This window comes from Aulonocara stuartgranti (assembly GCF_965226115.1).
Source record: "Aulonocara stuartgranti genome assembly, chromosome: 17".
NCBI classification, from domain to species: domain Eukaryota; kingdom Metazoa; phylum Chordata; class Actinopteri; order Cichliformes; family Cichlidae; genus Aulonocara; species Aulonocara stuartgranti.
Window position 1 is genome coordinate 40,802,594 of NC_138953.1, and position 18,360 is coordinate 40,820,953.

Consider the following 18,360-nt stretch of genomic DNA (forward strand, 5'->3'; position numbering starts at 1 on the left):
CAAAAGCCCCAAAATTACTGTCTAACACATACAGGACACTCCAAAATAGATGCCCCCCCCCCCATTCTAACCAAGCATAGGATGGAAACTTTGAAATCCACATTGACAGCAAATGTTCCAACACTGGGAGGAACTGTTGCTTCCAAGAAAGGGTTGTTTCTTAGTTATGACGCTGTGACTCAGTGTTTTTTTCCTTTTTATTTAAATGACTCTCAGTATGTTTGATATCCTCCAGAATCTTGATGTAGTCGATTATTCAGATTACTAAACTGAATTTTAAAGATGTGAAACATCCTGTTAAGTGATCTAAGTGATTCTCTCACCTCAAAGCTGAACTTTTCTACAGACACACATTTACAAGATAGAGACCACTTTACCCTGAAATGTCCTTGGGAAATCTGCCACTCATTCAAACGGACCGCTCGTGGTCACACCTGCGCCTAATCCCCCACACTTAGATCTACATCTTATTTTAACTACATGATGGCTGTGTTGACTCTTGGAGACTTCTTAATCCACAAACAAGGACATATTCATTTTTTTAATCTTATTCCTGTATTGATTTTTTTCACTGACAGTTTAAAGTGATTCCCTCTGACTGTCATCCAGCTGTGCCCCCCTTACTGTGGACTCTAGACCAATCCCATTTCTCCTTCCCACGGGGTTTCTATTCACTTCTGCTTTCAGATGATACATTTAATGACTTCATTGCATCAGCAACTGGTGAATTTTTATCTATTAATAATAACAATTCAGTTTATGGGAATCTCTCAAAGCTTATCTATGTCTGCAGATAATTTCTTTTTCAGTTCACCAGAACAGAACCCAAAATCCAAGCTGCAAAGAGAGACGAGAAAGCAGGGAGGGAGAAAGAGACGTGGGGGAAGACGAGCAGTAAAGGGCCGTGGGTCCGACTCCAAACCACACTCCTGCCCTCCAGCCAGGCAGCATGGGGTCACTGAACTGGCAAACACACTGAATCAAAAAATGCAGCTTCCCTGCAAAACAAAGTTTCTTGCTTTTACATCCTGGTGACAACACGGTGTATCCTTACTCCTCTGGAAGTCACCTAACCCCCCAAACTCCCTGTGGCTCAAAGACATGATGCCATTTCTCAAACTAGAAAAAACAACTTGTTTTTCTTTTATTATTTTAGTTACTCACCAACCTTGTCTTTAGATTAGCCCACTTACTTGGTAGGGATAGTGGCTATAGTGGGCAGGTGATGTTGAAGATGGAGCTGACAGGCAGAAGGAAAACAGGAAGACAACAGAGAACATTCATCGATGCAGTGAGTGTGCAGGGATCGTGTGACAGCAGAGGATCAGCTGAGGCAACCCCTCGGAGGAAGGTGAATGAAAAAGCTCGTGCCCATCACTCCACAAGGCACCGACTCATTCGTCCAAGGTCAGCGTCTGTAACGTCTTCAAGTATAAAAGAAAAAGTTTTCTGCCTTGAGATGAACCTCAAATGTATTTGTATGCTGTTCAAGCCCTGCGTCTAATCCTCAGGAAGACGTTCAGCACAGATCAGTGGACAGGTCAGGATCACTTATGGTTGGCAGCATAAGCCGCACGCTTCCTATCGCAGATCTGTTGCTCTGATGGCTCATTTATATTTGCCATCACTGCCGACACGACTGGTGGTTCTGCCACGAGTGACGTAAAACTGCTGCAAAAGCCACACTCTGGTTTCAGCTGATGGTGCATCTCTTGCACACAGCATGGTGCTGCACGGTCACCTGACAGCAAAAGTCCAGCTGGGCCTTTGTGTGTTTTTGCTCAGCACATCTCGTCTTTACCAGAGTTTAGAGTTCAAAATCTCGACTTTAATATTGAAATTTTGACTTTATTCCCAAAATGATCAGTAATGTTTTTTTCCTTAAACATTCTTCATGCTTTCAGGAGAAACTTTAAAAAACACGGACTGAGACCGTTTTGCTTCCTGTCTTTCTCCACCAACACTAATGTGCTGCATTTTACTCTCTGGAGCTTCAGTATAAATGTTTAATGAGGCTGTGATGTGACAGCTGACACACCTACAGCCAACATAACTTTAAACTAAACTCAACTTTACACTCTGCTGCATCTTTTACAGTTTACCAACTTTTATTATAATAATAATAATAATAATAAAATAATAATAATAATGGATTGGATTTATATAGCGCTTTTCTAGGCACCCAAAGCGCTTTACAATACCACTAATCATTCACTCTCACATTCACACACTGGTGGAGGCAGCTACAGTCGTAGCCACAGCTGCCCTGGGGCAGACTGACAGAAGCGAGGCTGCCATATCGCACCATCGCCCCTCTTGCCAACACCAGTAGGTGGTAGGTGAAGTGTCTTGCCCAAGGACACAACGACCGAGACTGTCCGAGCCGGGGCTCCAACCAGCATCCTTCCGGTTACAAGACGAACACCCAACTCTTGAGCCACGATCGCCCCCATTTATAAGAATAAACAGGAAACAAACTGTTTTTCCACTCCGTGTTTATTTTATGAAGTGCGATTGTTAAATTATAACAAGTAAAAAACTTTGATCTTCATCACATTCTTCGCTTCAAGCTTTAAATTACCAGCTGGGTTATTCATCAGGACACTGAAAGCACCTTGAAGGAGCAGCAGATTTACGAATGAGGCTCGTGTGGATCTTCTGAGCTTCTCTTTAAAACGTGAAGCAGGTGAATTCAAGCCATGGGAAGCTCATGATACGCTGCATACTGTCCAGTCACCTGATGATAAATCTGTCCAAGCAAAAACATCTGTAAAAACCTTGTGTAAAACAAGACATGTCACATCTACTGCGTGTTTACTGCGTACCCACCTGCCTCTCAATGTCAGCCAATAGGCTGCTGGCTCCCAGGCGAAACAGGCCGGGACAGAGCCAATCATCACCCAGCTCTTCTTTGATAAGAGTCAGCCAAACCAAAGACTCTTCAGCTGTTCGGATGCCCCCTGCTGGCTTAAAGCCCACCTAAAAGAAGGCATGCACACGTGTGTCAATAAAACACACAACACACTTGGAGCACGATGACACATCTACAAAGGTGGTACTTGGAAATACACACGCCTAAAAAATGTTACGTGCACATGCGTCAACCAGCAGTTGGACCCATGTGACCTCTGTGGCTGTTTACGTTCCTCCCTCTGCTGCGACATTATCCACTCTGCCAGAGCCCGGCTACAGACTCAGCACCCGAGGTTCCATCTTTGGTGACTTCAACCCTGCCAGCTTTCACACAGTAGAGCCCCTGGTCCATCAGTACAACCCTGTCCCCCTGCCGGCTTTCACATGGCAGGGGGACAGGGTTACTGATGGACCAGGGGCTCTACTGGTCCATCAGTACCTACTCAGCTCAGATCGCCACGGTTTGCGGGGTTTTCCATTAGGTCACAGTACCTGGTACTTTTTCAGTAGTAGTTGTTTGTCGCAACACTGACAATAAAGTTCTGAAGGCAAAAGCAGGTCAGAACTAACACGGTGTAACTAATAAAGAGTGTTTTAATCTGAGGAACTTTGCTTGAACCTGGTTCCACAGCACTAAAATCAAAACCGTCCGTTTTGACACTAAATACAGAGAGCACACTGTGGCGAGCCTCGACTGGCCTACGATCGGTTATTGATGTAGACGCACGTCATGGTGACTCAACCTGTCTTGCAGCGCTGCCATGTAAATGTTTACATTAAGATTTTTGCTGCATCTTAATGAAACTGAGCAGAATTAAGTTCCTGCTGTTTGATAAAATGCTTCTCATCTACTCGAGTACTCGAGCTGCTCATACAACACATGACTCCACATTCATGCAAGTACTTCTTTCCATGTCAAAGACTTTCCGTCCATCAGTCACAGTGAACGTGATGCTGGTTTCATGAACATAATAAATGTAGTAACTGTTCTACAGTCAGTGAGTGTTCACGCCCACTGTACCTTGTGGCCCGTACTCATGAAGTAGTCACGGATGGCTCTCACCATCACTATGGCAACAGGGTAAGTAGCATTGACAGCCTCCTTCCCTGTAGACGTCTTGATGAAGTCTGAACCTGCCGTGTTGGAACAGATGAGATGTCTTCAACAAAAGCACGTACTGAGGTTATGTTGCATCGCTCAGCTGTCGGGTTTCGACTTCAAATTTGTCCGACGGGACGACAAACGGCTCGAGGCCGGCGTTCCCATGCAGGTCGACTGCACCGACAGCGCGGCCGGAGAAAAGCGTAAGCTGCTGCAACAAACGACAGCTTAATGCTCATCAATAAAAATCATTATTTCTTTCCTCGCCTTCCTTCACAGCCAATTATATTTTATCAGCTAGACTGATAAAAATAGAAGATGAAATGACGCAGTTTAACAGATTACCCACAAACTGCAGGGGCAGAAAAAGAGGCGCCGCCCTCCTGCCTCCCTGAGTTATAATGACCGTTCATTACCGAACAGAACAAGATGGAAATTTTACAGTTCATTAAAGACATGTTATATGTATTTTTTCAGTTTCTCTCCCCTCTTTCTCAAACTGGCGTAATCCTTAAGATTCGTTATACGGAGTCTTAATTACCAGATAATGGATAACGGTTATTAAATGTGGGTGGCGGTAATGAAGCTCTATTCATTTGCGTGGGCAGGGAGATACTGGCGGGGAACGGCGGGGTAAAAAAGGCTATATCAGAGATTAATAGGTAAAATTATCATTCAATTTCAGGAATCTCATATGCAATTCATAGGAACAAGAGGAGATTAAGGAGCAAGTGTGGTGACAAAAGCAATGTATTTTAATGACGATCTCTATCAGAGCGCCTGACAATTTAGGTCCGTAATCGGCTTACTGTGTGTGTGCACGTGTGTGCCTGTGTGCGTGCACGTGTGCCTGTGTGACGGCTAGTTAAGCACGCTCGCGTGTGTGTGTGCACGTGTGTGTGTGTGTGTGTGTGTGTACATGTGCCTGTGTGTGTGTGTGTGCGCCTGTGTGACGGCTGGTTAAGCACGCTCGCGTGCGTGCACGTGTGCCTGTGTGGATGCGTGCGTGCGTGCGTGCACATGCGCCCGTGTGCGTGCGTGTCAGCAATTTTTGTTACATGGCGTAAATGTTTCTACATACGCTGCAGGTATGCAGGCAGTGAGTGCAGATCAGCTGTTATTAAAGCAGAGTTAGGAGCAGATCAACATGCTACTGTCATACAGCCTGTGTGACCACGTGCTTCATTTGACACGACAGAACAGTTGACCAATGAAAACACGGGTCTGAGATCCTGTGTATCAACTTATTCTGTAAGCTAGTCTCAGTCATTTAACAGCTGTCAGAGTGAAGAGCCTGGAGAGCGAGTTTACACTGGAGGCCTTTCCTGCTGCGAGCCCAAAGGGCATCTGTGACTCTGCCGAAAAATCTTTATGATTTCACACCTTTGATCAAAACCATGAACCCAGCGTTACGTGGACATGAAGCCTGCATGTATAAAGGCTCATTTACATCATGGAGCCCTGTTCTCAACAACGGTCATAGACGTAACTGTGTGATACGTGTTTAAAGTTTAGTCTTGTGCAGGACACGACATCACCGGGTCGGCTCGTAGCTGCTAATAGTTCCCTCCATCTCTCTGTTGGCAGAGCAGAGAGCAGACGTCTGCAACATGCAATCATTTAATGGAATAAAACTGTCTTTTCCCCCAAACATCATAAGCAGCTGCTACATGTGCATCACACTACAAACACAACATTTCTTACCAAAGCACGACTGGGAATCCCAACATCAGCAAACTCTCAGAAATCTCTGTTAGACTCCCCCCCCCCCTCACTCATTTATACAAACCTGAACATCACAGCTACAGACAGACTTTCACATTTTAGTGCAGCGAGACAAAGAACGACGAACAGCTCGAGCAACAGGAAGTGAAAGTGGATGGGATGCTGTTGCAGCCAGAGGCAGTAAATGACCCCACACACAGTGGGTTACTGGTTCTCTCAGCAGTTAGCAAATATAAACTACAGCCCAGTGACCTCACACTCTGTAGACGCCGCTAAACATGTCGTAAAACCTTAAATCAAGCTTCACAGACTGAGTTGCATCTGTAAAAGGCCTCCATGGAGTAAAGAAGCTTCATACATGCAGCGTTTCATTAACACAGTGCTTTGTTATTACATCCACAGCCCAACCTGCTCGTCTTTAAACTGAAATTACTAACAGAAAACAAATATAAAGCTGGAACCATGCAGTTTTTATTTTATGATCAGCTTCACTAGAAAGTGTAATTAAACTATCAGATGAACACACACACAGCTGTGAGACTGACCAGCCATCATGGCGACCATGCTGGCTCTGTAGACGTTGGTGAACGAGCCGAGCTCTCCGACAGCCAGGATGGTCTTCATGTGGGCGGGGCCACAAGCCTCCCGAAACTGACAGATCTCGTCGTACATGGCTGCAGAGGGAGACACGAAACTGAAATCACTTGACGTGTTCAGTGCACGCCCATGTGTGTGTGTGTGTGTGTGTGTGGGGGGGGGGGACACTGAGGGAGGGAGGCCTCACCTTCTCTGCTGCCCTCATGACGCAGACAGAAGTGACAGGAAACGGGCGGATTACTGGATTAGCCGATGGTTTGTTTTGTAACTGGCATTTCATCACGTATTAAACTCTTACTACAGGCTCAGACATCAGTATTCAACACACAGATCCTTCCATACAACCACAGTAACGACAGTGAGGCTGCAGCATACCTTCCCACTGTCCTGTAATGGCCAGCATCCTGTTGATGACGATGTCGATCTCCGTCGCGCCGTCACTCACTGCTATGCGCACTTCCTGCAGGCGGGTCTCCAGTGGAGTCTGGCCAGCTGGGAAGCCAGTGGCCACTGGGAGAAACAGATAACACAGTGGAGCCCAGGCAGCACAAGCCTTTCATTTTCTATATTACACACACAGGGTTGCCATAGCTACGACTTACCTGAGGCGACAGGAAGGCTGGAGTCGGCTGCTTTAAGTGCTCCGACAGCATCAGTCACACGAGATGGATACACACACACCGCTGCTGTTGTCACGCCTGACATCAGGGATCAGAGCAAAGAAGAAGAAACGTGGTGATAAACTGGCCTGTGGCTCCCTCTGCAGGCGGACTAGTGTCTGAGCAGTCTGGCATGCTTACTCATCAGGTAACGATGACAAATAGGATGATAAAACTGATCAATGAGATCATGGTAGCAGAAAAAGGTAAATAAAACATTTGAATTCATGCGGTTGTGAGATGTTAATGGTTCAAAGCCTCCTGTGTTTGACTTTGTCTGTGAATAAATGAGCGACAGCCGTCCTCACCACCAACGCTCTGTTCACACTGGCTTTAAAGGGAAAAAGCAGCTGTGCGTCTTTGTCAGAGCAAACTGGAACATGAGCGCGTAACCACAGTGATGTGTAACCCTGTTCTGCACAGAGACGTGGACACTAATAAAGACCAACACTGTGTGTGCAGAGTAACGCACGTTTCAAACATTATGGGATTAACGATGAACGTGATTAAACTTGCACGTGTAATATCTTTTTATTTCATCCAGTGAGCCCGGTGTTAGAGGCTCTCAGAGGTTCTTTTAGAATTAATGACCCGTCACGTCCCTGATCTGGACTTTGACTGGGACGCAGCAACAACGGTTAATGGTTATTTTGTTTCTCAGCAAACAGGAAAATCTGCTTTTAAAGTAAGGTTAGTTTTGCCACACACGACTTTTTGTTTGTGTTAAATAAATACATTTCACGGCTTTTTGTTGATGCAGGATTATATTTGTCCGATGTTGCGACCTGTGATTTACACATTATGTCCTGACAGGTGAAATCGTAACATGGAAACAGCCGTTACTTGTTTCTCACGTGATGCCGACGGGATTTTGCTGGCATGATTTGGGAAAACTGCAAATGAATACAAATTTGTTGTGATTCCTTTTACACTAATGATGCTCAACACAACAATATTCAAAACAGCAGAGAGACGTTGAGAATTAATACTAAGCACCACTGAAGCTATCGTGACAGGATACGCTAGCTCATTATTTACTAATAATTATTTTATGACACTAACGCTTGTTTTCATTTTATCAGTTTTCCTGACAGACGTGAGGGCGGACCTTTGTCGTGCATATCAAGCTTCTTGAGCAGGTCGTATCGAACTGGGTGGATAGCTTTCAAACAGAGCCTGTGCACGTTGGAGGCCGTATCGTCTCCGGCCAGAGTGGTCAGGTCGATCAGGGTCGCGGCCTTCAGCAGCCACGCAGCCTGCAAGGACACACAAGGAAACAGCGCTCAGAGAAGGATACACCGTGAGACATGTTAAAAATGTAGCCCTGAAACCCGCCTTATAGTTAATACTGTCTATGACCACAGAGGTGTGCTTACATGTACGTACACATAAATGCATTTAGGTGTTACAAGTTAAGACAGCGTGGGCTAGTTGTCATCGTGCACCACAGCTTACAGCACAGCTCACCTGCCACTGTTTCTTGGGGATCTTCTGTCTTTGGATAAACTGAGCCCTCTTCAACACAGCCTGTGTGTTCACTCTCACTTTGGATATCCTATCCAGGTCTGTTATGAACACAGAAGAACAGAAACAAACTCACTTTATTAAAGTGGCTGAAACACACAGAGAGTATTGTGATATTATTCTGTTATCATATGTTACCTTATATATGTAATCAAAGTAGTTGAATTAGAATACTGCTGTAGATCATATTATACCCTTTAATATAGAGTGTGTGAGCTGTATGTAGTTTAGTTCTCATTATACTTTTGAGTTAACAGAACATATTCACATATTAGTTCATTAGATAAATGTGCATCACTCTGTATCCTTGATCGGCTGGGAATGTGTTACACTGTTTTCTTGACATGTTCTATTGTTGAATCATGAAGAGAAGGAGACTCTGTGTCTAAGACAGGGGAGATAGACAGACCACATTCCATACCCCCACCTTACAGAAAGCAGAGAAACAACTGCCGAGGTCATAACTTAGGCGCTGTAACAGAGAAAGAATGTGATGTTTTGGCTTTTACGACTAGATGGGGGCCACTAGAGACTATAAAAAGCTGAGCAACCCGTCACCATTTTGAGACTTGCTGTGACCCTCTTCAGGCATGTCTCCCCATCATGATGGTCCTTATGCTCTTAAGTATTGAATTGTATGGAAATAAATGATTGTTGATTGAGCATAAATACACCGAGTATTGTCCTTCCTTCAGCCCAAAGATTCAAAGAATTGGGAGATTTCAACAGTATTTCAATCAGATGTCCTCTCGATACCAGAGGCAGAGATCAAAGCAGCACAGAGGGACGTGAGCATGAGGTGTCTAAGCACAACAAACTGTTGTATGTGAGGCCTCTTATCTTTATTTATATAATGCCACCCACTTGCTGCACATAATGTCCTCTTTGTAAATACTCATTCACTGTATATAAAGTTCTGTCTCTCTTTTTTGCACAGTTGAGGAGCGTTTCACTGCGTGTTATATCTGTATAACTATGCACGTGACAAAGAAGCTTGAATCTTACAAAGACTCACAGCTATCTGCCCCAAAGAGGAACACCAGAGAGAAACCAGGAGAGTAAGTCAGCTTTGAGCCATACAAGGTAGAAACTCAGCATCAGGGGAACAACATGAGAACAGCCGCCAAAGGCTGGAGACTCAGTAATACTGGAACAATCTGGTGTTTAAGTCTGACGCCATTAGTCAAACGAACACTGCAGCATCACTGAGAGTTACAAACTGTCTAAAGTCTTTCATCTTTAATAAAACGATCAGCTTTGCTGCTTTACCAGGTGTAACAATTAAGTTTAACATCCAGGCATCCATGAAAACAGAATTTATGACATTTAACAGAGTTAGAAGTTAGCAGGAAGTTAGCTCGCTAGCTTCCACCTAAACATGATATAGCATGTTCTGACTGAGAGGTTTCTGAAGCATTCAAACGTACAGCTCTGCTATCACTTCCAACATAAATGAAGACAGAAAACTAAACAGCAGTGACGTTTGTAGGGTTACTGAAGTTGGCTAGCTGCTATATAATGATGTGCTACGTGTGGCTAGCAACACAGCTATGTTAGCATAGCATAAACACAGTGAAGCTGGAGGTTGAATGCTAACTTTTTTTCCACTCGATAAAAGTTAACGTGAGGGTTCCCGATGGTTAGAGATAGGGCTGCTCAATTAATCGAATTTTAATCTCGATTACAATCTGGGCTTTCAACGATCATTAAAAGTGACTGAGCCGATTATTAGCCCCTCCCTCTTGCTTTACTCTCACACTGCTCCGTGTGGCAAATCGAACGCACCTCTCTGCATTTCGAACACGCGTCACAACAATTAAGAGCAGCGGTCTCCAACCTTTTTTGTGCCACGGACCGGTTTATGCCCGACAATATTTTCATGGACCGGCCTTTAAGGTGTCGCGGATAAATACAACAAAATAAAACTAGTACCGGTACCGAAAAAAATGAAATTTATTCATAACACACGTGAAAAGACCGAGGAAAACCGAGTAAACGATAAAGACGATAACAAAATAACGCTGAAAACCGATAAAAACCCTGAAAACCATACATTTCACACCTGAGCCTCAACTCTCGCGGCCCGGTACCAAACGACTCACGGACCGGTACCGGTCCGAGGGTTGGGGACCGCTGATTAAGAGGACCAGAGGGAAGCTCGGAAAGCTAAGCAGAAGTTATTTGGAGAGGAGAGTGACTGCAGTTGGTTGAAAAGAGGTAAAAAAAAAAGCTCCAGTGGTGTGGAAACATTATGGGTTCAGTCAGACGTGGATCAATTAGACACAGTGTGTAAACTTTGCTACAGTGTCGTAGCTGCACCACAGAGCAACACTGCAAAGTTCACTAAACATTAATGTTTACATTTTTCAATTATTTTTTATATTGCAAACATTTGCACTGTTATCAGTATTTGCACACTATTTTATATTATTTTTTTACAATCTTTAAAGTCATTATTCAACACATTGTTATTGTTAAATAAATATCGTCAAATAATCGAGATCTCAATGTCAGTGAAAATAATCGTGATTATCATTTTTGCCATAATTGAGCAGCCCTAGTTAGAGACAAATGCAATCGCATGGCAGGATGCTGTAAACGGACCAAACTTCAGTCAGGAGAACAACTGAGATAATCCATCCACAATATGAGGTTAGTCATTAATGTACTGCAACAACATGGAATAGAGCAGCTGCAGAGAATTCAACATTAATGAATCAATGGTACTGAAGTGGAGGAAGCAAGAAGAATGAGCTGAGTAAAATTTGACTTATCTGACTGTTTTGTTTTGCTTAAAGTGCCTTATGGTCCAAAAAATACGGTAAGTCTTAGAGTAAGTTGAGGTAAACCATACAATGAATAGTTTATTCTGAAAGACCTCCGTTTTTCATCGTTTGAATATTTATTATTGCTCATTAATAAGACCAAAGTATTTGTTATCAAAATAATCGATGGAATAATCAAACTTATTTACTCAAATAATCAATAGCTGCAGCCCTAACATGGATGGCTTCAAGCTGTATGCTGGGAGTGAATGAGGCTCTACAGAAACGACATGAGAATTTCTTTCATATTGGAGACGTGCAGTTGGAGCAACAAAGAGACAAAAAAATGGTCAGAAATGAGGGGATTGTACTACCAGTAGGTGACACTGCAGACTGAGGACGGCTACAAGTACCTTAGAATCTTGCAGGTGAATGGGAACCATGAAGAGGAGCCGAAACCACCAAATACCCAAGATCTTGGGAATGCTCGCTCTTGGAAAGAACAAGATCCGGGCAATCAACACCAACACCCTGCCTGTACCCTTCCATTAGAACTAGGGCTGCCACGATTAGTCGACTATCAAATTCGTCGACGACTAATTTAATAGTCGACGCGTCGTTTGAAGCTTTGTAAGAAATAAGTAGTAGGATTTAAGAGTGTAATAACGCACTGAAACAGAAGATGGCAGGACTTAAGATATTTTCAGGCGAGAATGTAGCTGTGTAAACCTCAAATATCTGCTCGGTTTATCAAGACACCGCATATTTTCAAAAGCGCTCCGACGTTTTCGGAGACGTCTGTTACCCACTAGCTCGATAGCTAGCCGGGGGCAAGGCTCACTAGAGCCGGGGATAACACCGGACCCCACACGTGTTAGAAAGCCTGTCTTTGTCTACTCAGGTTAAACATGATATATGAGTCACTTAGATAACTTAAAAATGTTATTGTTTGGCTTTTTCAGTGTTTTATTTGTTCCTGAGTAAATCGGTTTGGCTGAGATTAAAGTTATAGTTTTTACACAGCTGAATAAACCTCAAGCAGACAGCTGATTATCAGAAGTGTGAGATGCTCCAGAATTTACTCTGGTGTCCTGTTATATTTTAGATAGCAAGGAGTTTATTAAACTTCACCGAAACAATCTGCAAATTTCATTAAAATTTAATAAACTATCATCTTGTCTTTATTTTTAGTTAGCACAGACCTTACACACTTAAAGCTGTAAGCTAATGATAGTTATATAAGAGCAGATGCTGCTGGTGCAATAAGCTGTAGTTTTACGTCCAATGGATGATGATCTGATTAGTCGACTAATCGCAAAAATAATCGGTGACTAGTCGACTATCAAAATAATCGTTTGTGGCGGCCTAATTAGTACCTACTAAGATCGACTCGCCATGATTCGCTGCGATTTTCAGGGTTTTGCAGTTGGTCATAGTACCTGGTATGAGGTACTAATATATTACCTGCTCACCTGGGGTTACAAAGTGATGCAAGCAGGTACTAAAATGTGATGTCATCAGACTGCATGCCACTGATTGGCTAGTCAGTGGCATCACTCGGTGAGTCATGAGAGCGTCTTGTTCATGAAAATCAAAAGCACCATTGTTGAACCCAGGCAACGAAGGAAAGGCTACAAAAACAACGCCACGGTCCCCGAGTGTGACAAAAAGACACACCGAGCAGCAGGTGTATCCTCACGTCGACGACCTCCTTTCTTGTAGTGTTTGTGTACCAATTACGTCATGGGACAATGGTCACGTTGCTATAACAACAACCACACACATTAGGTAATGGAAACCAGTCAATCTGAGTAGGTACTAATGGGAAAAGGGCTTAAGTGTTTTCCCTTATGGTAGTGTCGGATTGTTTTCTGTGGCACACCAACAGTCTGAAAGAATGAAAATGCTGAGTTTTTCATCAGTCGTTGTTTTAAACATATTTGTAGAGGTGGGAAGTACTTAGTTACTATACTTAAGTAGAATTTTCAGGTATCTGTACTTTACTTGAGTAAATGGTCTGTCAGTCACAAGGGCCTATCAAATACAAAGAGATGAAAGACACAAGACAATGAAATGTATGCATAATGTATAGCACCATAGTCAGGTGTCTATAAGCTGTGCTCATGTTACTTTAGCATGTAGCACTGCAGAAGAGCAGCGGGCATAAAGAGTAACGTGTTTTTTTTATGTCACATAATTTCAGATGCAACTTTTCCATCAGCTCAACAAATGTCAGAAAACACAAACTGTTAATGTGACCGCCAGGTTAACCTGTGACACGTCTGGATTCATTCTGACCTGATCTCATGTTCATACATCAGATACGACCTCTGTGCTCATCCCTTACAAATACACTAGAGTACAGGTGCAGGTGCCTCACAGGTGACTCTGGTTGGACTGACAAACATCCACTCTGAGCGCAGGTTACTTAAAGTGTACTGTGTAGATGTTGAGGTGGCCATCGTCAAATCACAGAAGGAGTGAGTGGGAAGAATAATAACAGCAGGACATTTGTGGAAATATAGAATATAAATCAACTTTGTCATTCTTTAAACTTTTGTAGTGTCACGAGGTAAACCCACGTGCTCTTCTTTCTAGTCCGAAACAAACTGTCAGCAGACCGCAGTGCTGTGTTAGGTCTTAATCAGACCTCATGAGTATTCAATTACACAGTAGAGCCAGCTGTCACATGATTGCTCAGTAAAAACTAGCTACACGTCGGAAAGCAGGATTAAAACGCTTCCTTTGCTTGTTCCGGTTCTATTTGTTAGTGTGCAGTAACATCCGTGCTCTCAGGGTCAGTCACCTCTAACTGCTTCACTGACTTCACCTGTCCTAACTTAGCATCGTACACTCAAAGTTTCAGCGTGAAATCCTGCGCAAAGCAAAATGACGACGTGAATATTCCTTGGTAACAAAATCATCGTGCTATTGGGTCACGGTAACGTGGGAGCACGATTACTGCGGACGTTCTGCCCGTACATGCGTTTACTTACCGAGCGTCGTACCCGGATTTCTGGGTGACATGTTTCGCCACAGAGAACGCTGTCGTTTGTGAACTTCGTCACCAGTCGCAGCCAAAATACGTATGAAGTGCGCTCAAAATGCCCGGATGTGTTCTTCGTAGGAAAGTCAAACGCCAACGAGGGTAGAAGTTTGTGTGTGACAAAAGAAACGGAAGATATTTCAGAGCGCAGCGGCATGTGCTATTAATCTTTCTCTTTGCATCCGACATGAGGATTCACCTGCACGTCTACACAAATAAAAGTCACACTTTCAAAATAAAAGCAGCACTGGCATGAACTAGTTTTCATTTACCTTTCCTGTTTGCCTGACCCTCCACCAGATGTCAGTGTAGCGCAGGCTTTTAATGACGTTTCAATTGCAGAATGGATACACAAAATAAATCCTAATTTTGTCACATATATTCAAATCAACTTGAATTTATTTTATTTAAAAGGGACAGTGCAGTTTAACATAGTTCAAGTGCAAGACATGAAACTGATGTACTGCAATCAAACCACTAAATTAATTCAAAACCCCCAAAGCAAATTCTGAATTCAGCTGGAAATATGATTCCTAGGGTCTGAATATTTATATAGTACGGTGCATTCAGGTATTCACAATGCTTCACTTGTTCAGTTTTTTTTCTATGTATCAAATTAATTTTATAAGAGAGTGGCGCCCACTGCCACCGCTGTGGGTGTGCCACCAGTGAGAACGCAGCCTCCTGGTCGAGTTCTATGCCAGTCGGCTTAGAGCAAAGGCCCACCTTCAGGCCCCTGGCAGGATCCAACGCCCAGGACGAAGAAGCCTCAGTCCTCCTAGCTGTGAGAATGGGTGGAATTGGGCTGTGTTAAATGTTCAGGTGACCATGTCAAGTGTTCCCATTATATTTCATTGTTGTTCCCCAATAAGTTTTGAATGCATCACCAGTTTTATAAGTAAATACATTTCTAAAGGTGCTATTAATATTAAATTCTCACCAGAGTTGGTTGGTAACAACCCATCCAATCCACGGATGCAAAGAAATCAAACTACAGATGTCCATAAATTAAGGGTAATAATGAGAAATATACTGAAATTGATTTAATACTTCGTAGAAAAGCTTTTGCTGGTGATGACAGTTTCAAGTTGCCTCTTGTATGGAAACTCTAGAGGCATGCAGGTGTGATTTTGGCCCACAAACAGTCAATCCTGAAGGTTATATGGGCCCTGCAAGTCTTGAACAAATATCTACAAACGTTCCAGTTCTAACAGTCAGACAGCTTTTGAATCCCGTTTGGTCCACAGGACAATCTAACATGGCTAGACACCTGAGCCACAGGCAGTTTCTCAGGTTTGCATTCCTGCATTCGCTGGTTCTGTTCCACATTCAGGCACTGGGTTTCTTAGTGAACTTTAAAAAGAGCTCACGAACTCCAAGTCAGCAGATCTCTTTCTTCGATTTGCGACTGGATACATTAGTCGGACCACAGAGGGGCCGTGTTTTATCACTGCCTCGCTCAGTTTCAGCTGGGACACAGATGGCATTTCCAAACAATGTTATGGTTACTGGGCACAATGGCATCAACGATTGCTTAGTGCCACTCAGACTGTTAAAGATGGTGGTGGACACTCTCTCACAGCCTGTGTGCATCGTGTCACCTCAGGGGGAGGCTGAGGGTAACTAGATCGTCCCTGGAGGGAGTCCAGGCTCCTGCACCAGGGTCTTAGACTGAGAGGGTGTTGTTTTGCATGGTGTTGTCTTCAACAGCAGTCTTTTACATAAACAGGTAGGGAGGGACGCGGTCCTTTCCTCTGTTAAAGCTGTCTCACTCTCTGTTGTTATGGTGCAGTGTTTGTTTTCTGCCTGTAAGAGCTGCTCATGTTCCAGGCCATCTGACCCTGAGGCCAGACCTTCTCTTAGCAGCTACATCTCCTCCTCATATTGGCTTTGATGAGGTGACACCAGCTGCACATGTCCTTGCCATAGATTTTTTGAAAGGGGCTAGCGTCCCTTCATGGGCCTTGACTTCTGTGCTGGATGCCCTTTGTGGCCCTCGCTCTTTGAACTCATGGATTCTGTGGATATGACATTTCTTTCATATAAGTAGGGATGGGTATCGAAACCCGGTTCTTGTTGAGAACCGGTTCCCACTGTCTCAATTCCTTGGAATTGTTTGCCATTTTTACAAACGATTCCCTTATCGATTCCAGTCGCCCCGAATGACGTCACCACATTGCGGAGCGTCATTTACCTGGCAGGAAACATGGCGCCTAAGCGGCTCAAACGCTCAAAAGTTTGGTTATACTTTACGAGAACGGATGACAACAGGGCAACTTGCAATACTTGCAAAGTAGATATTTCATTTAAGGGAGGAAACACTACGAACATGCAAAAGCATTTGCTCACAAACACGCGATGACCTTAAATGAATGTCGTGTTTTTAATTCCACTCCGGACTCGTGAATCTCAACCAGCAGCAGCGGTAACGTTTGCACGTCCTCTCCCGTTAATGCGGCAGGTAAATAATCAACTAACAGTGCATATTATGTTAGCGCGATCTGCCTTATTACAAATCTGCCATTACTGTGCATTTAGTGACCATGATGAGACAGAGTCTGGCTCAGATGCTGGCAGCTCTCGCTGCAGTCTGCCGGTAGCGTCTCCTTTCAGGCAGGATAGACGAACGTCACCGAGCAGAGACTCAGTTTGTGGTCAAAGGTTTGCACCCGTTTGCCACAGCAGATGATTTTCAGTAAGTGAATGTGTTTAATTGTAGGCAGGGACATTACTGAATATTCTTGTGTAATTGCTACAGAATAATTTATGTTATACTTTGTTATTGCTACCAGTGTTGGTCAAGTTACTTGAAAAAAGTAATCAGTAACTAATTACTGATTACTTCCCCAAAAAAGTAATCCCGTTACTTTACTGATTACTTATTTTCAAAAGTAATTAATTACTTAGTTACTTTTTAAAAACACGATTTACAACCTGAATAGGTAATAAAGCGATAGATCTTTCAGCCCAATTCTACTTTTTCTGCATAATCCATCATACAAAATGTAATCAAATGGAAAAGTCTCTTTTTAAAACTTGTTTTATTCGTTTTAATCTTTTAACTTTATGCATCAAGCAAAAATGTAATTATCTGCATCATTCTCTGACTTGAATAAATTAGTTTAACATTTAAAGCTATTTTCTGCACATTCCAGCACATAAAATAAAATATTTTTTGTGTTTACACTCAGTCTTTCAAATAGATGCAAGTAAAACACAGCAGAAAATAAATAAAGTCAAAGACTCAGCGGTCCTGTTGCTCTATTTTCACCTGTAAAGCAGGAGTGGGGTAGGCGGAGGGTTACCCTGGTGCAGGTGTGCCGCGGTCAGTGGAAGAATCCGCGAGTTTCTCTGTGAGTTTCCCATTACGTCGTAGCTACTCGGTGCTTGTTGGAAGTTTAGGGGTTTTTCGCTGTAAAAAGAAGTTTTCTTCCCACGCACGATGGACGCTAATGTTTTTGTCCCTTTTTATGGAATCAAACTCAAAGTAAGGTCAGTACTTCCACGCTTTAAACGCTGCACGCTCATACTCTCTCTGCACTCGATATGTGATCCATTGTTGATCTGCACACAGCTGTTGTCACGAACGTCGCACTCGCTAACGTCACTGTCATGAGACATTCTCGCAAAAAATCACGGTTTTAGTAACGCAGTAACGCAGCGTGCCTAAAAAATTAGTTATTGAAAGTGAAAAAATTTGTTATTGAAAGTAACGGTAATTAACAGTAAGTAACGGTAATCTAATTACCGTTTTTGCAATAGTAATCCCTTACTTTACTCGTTACTTGAAAAAAGTAATCTGATTACAGTAACGCCCATCTCTGATTGCTACAGAAGAATATTTATTTTATTATTTTACATTTACAATTTTTTTTCCTGGGGACCCTGTGACACCCCATTAAAGAGCCGTGGGCTGGATCTCTTAAGATCTGTTGGGTTTGTAAGGCCATGTTACTCCTAAATTTCTATCTTGTTCAAAGAGAAGATATAAAACAAAGTTCTGAGCTAATCGACCTTAGTGTTCTCCTT

General features: G+C 43.2%; 1 protein-coding gene across 1 annotated transcript; it reads right to left on the bottom strand.

The window, feature by feature from the left end:
* Positions 1-2,478: 2,478 nt before the first annotated feature.
* Positions 2,479-14,553, bottom strand: dera (deoxyribose-phosphate aldolase (putative)). The gene is made up of 9 exons (XM_082510393.1): positions 14,282-14,553; positions 8,464-8,561; positions 8,105-8,252; positions 6,940-7,035; positions 6,713-6,847; positions 6,286-6,414; positions 3,935-4,047; positions 2,830-2,979; positions 2,479-2,749 (listed from the first exon to the last, which is right to left on the bottom strand). The coding sequence occupies exons 1-9, from the start codon at positions 14,310-14,312 to the stop codon at positions 2,693-2,695; spliced, it is 957 nt and encodes a 318-aa protein (XP_082366519.1). The 5' UTR covers positions 14,313-14,553; the 3' UTR covers positions 2,479-2,692.
* Positions 14,554-18,360: the final 3,807 nt, after the last annotated feature.

Excerpts from the sequence above, each read along its gene's own strand:
- dera (XM_082510393.1), bottom strand. The coding sequence starts at position 14,312 with ATGTCACCCAGAAATCCGGGTACGACGCTCG. Across the intron at positions 8,562-14,281 it reads AAATCCGGGTACGACGCTCG|ACCTGGATAGGATATCCAAA; the intron begins GTAAGTAAACGC and ends TGTTCATAACAG. Across the intron at positions 4,048-6,285 it reads CATGGTCGCCATGATGGCTG|GTTCAGACTTCATCAAGACG; the intron begins GTCAGTCTCACA and ends CCAACACGGCAG.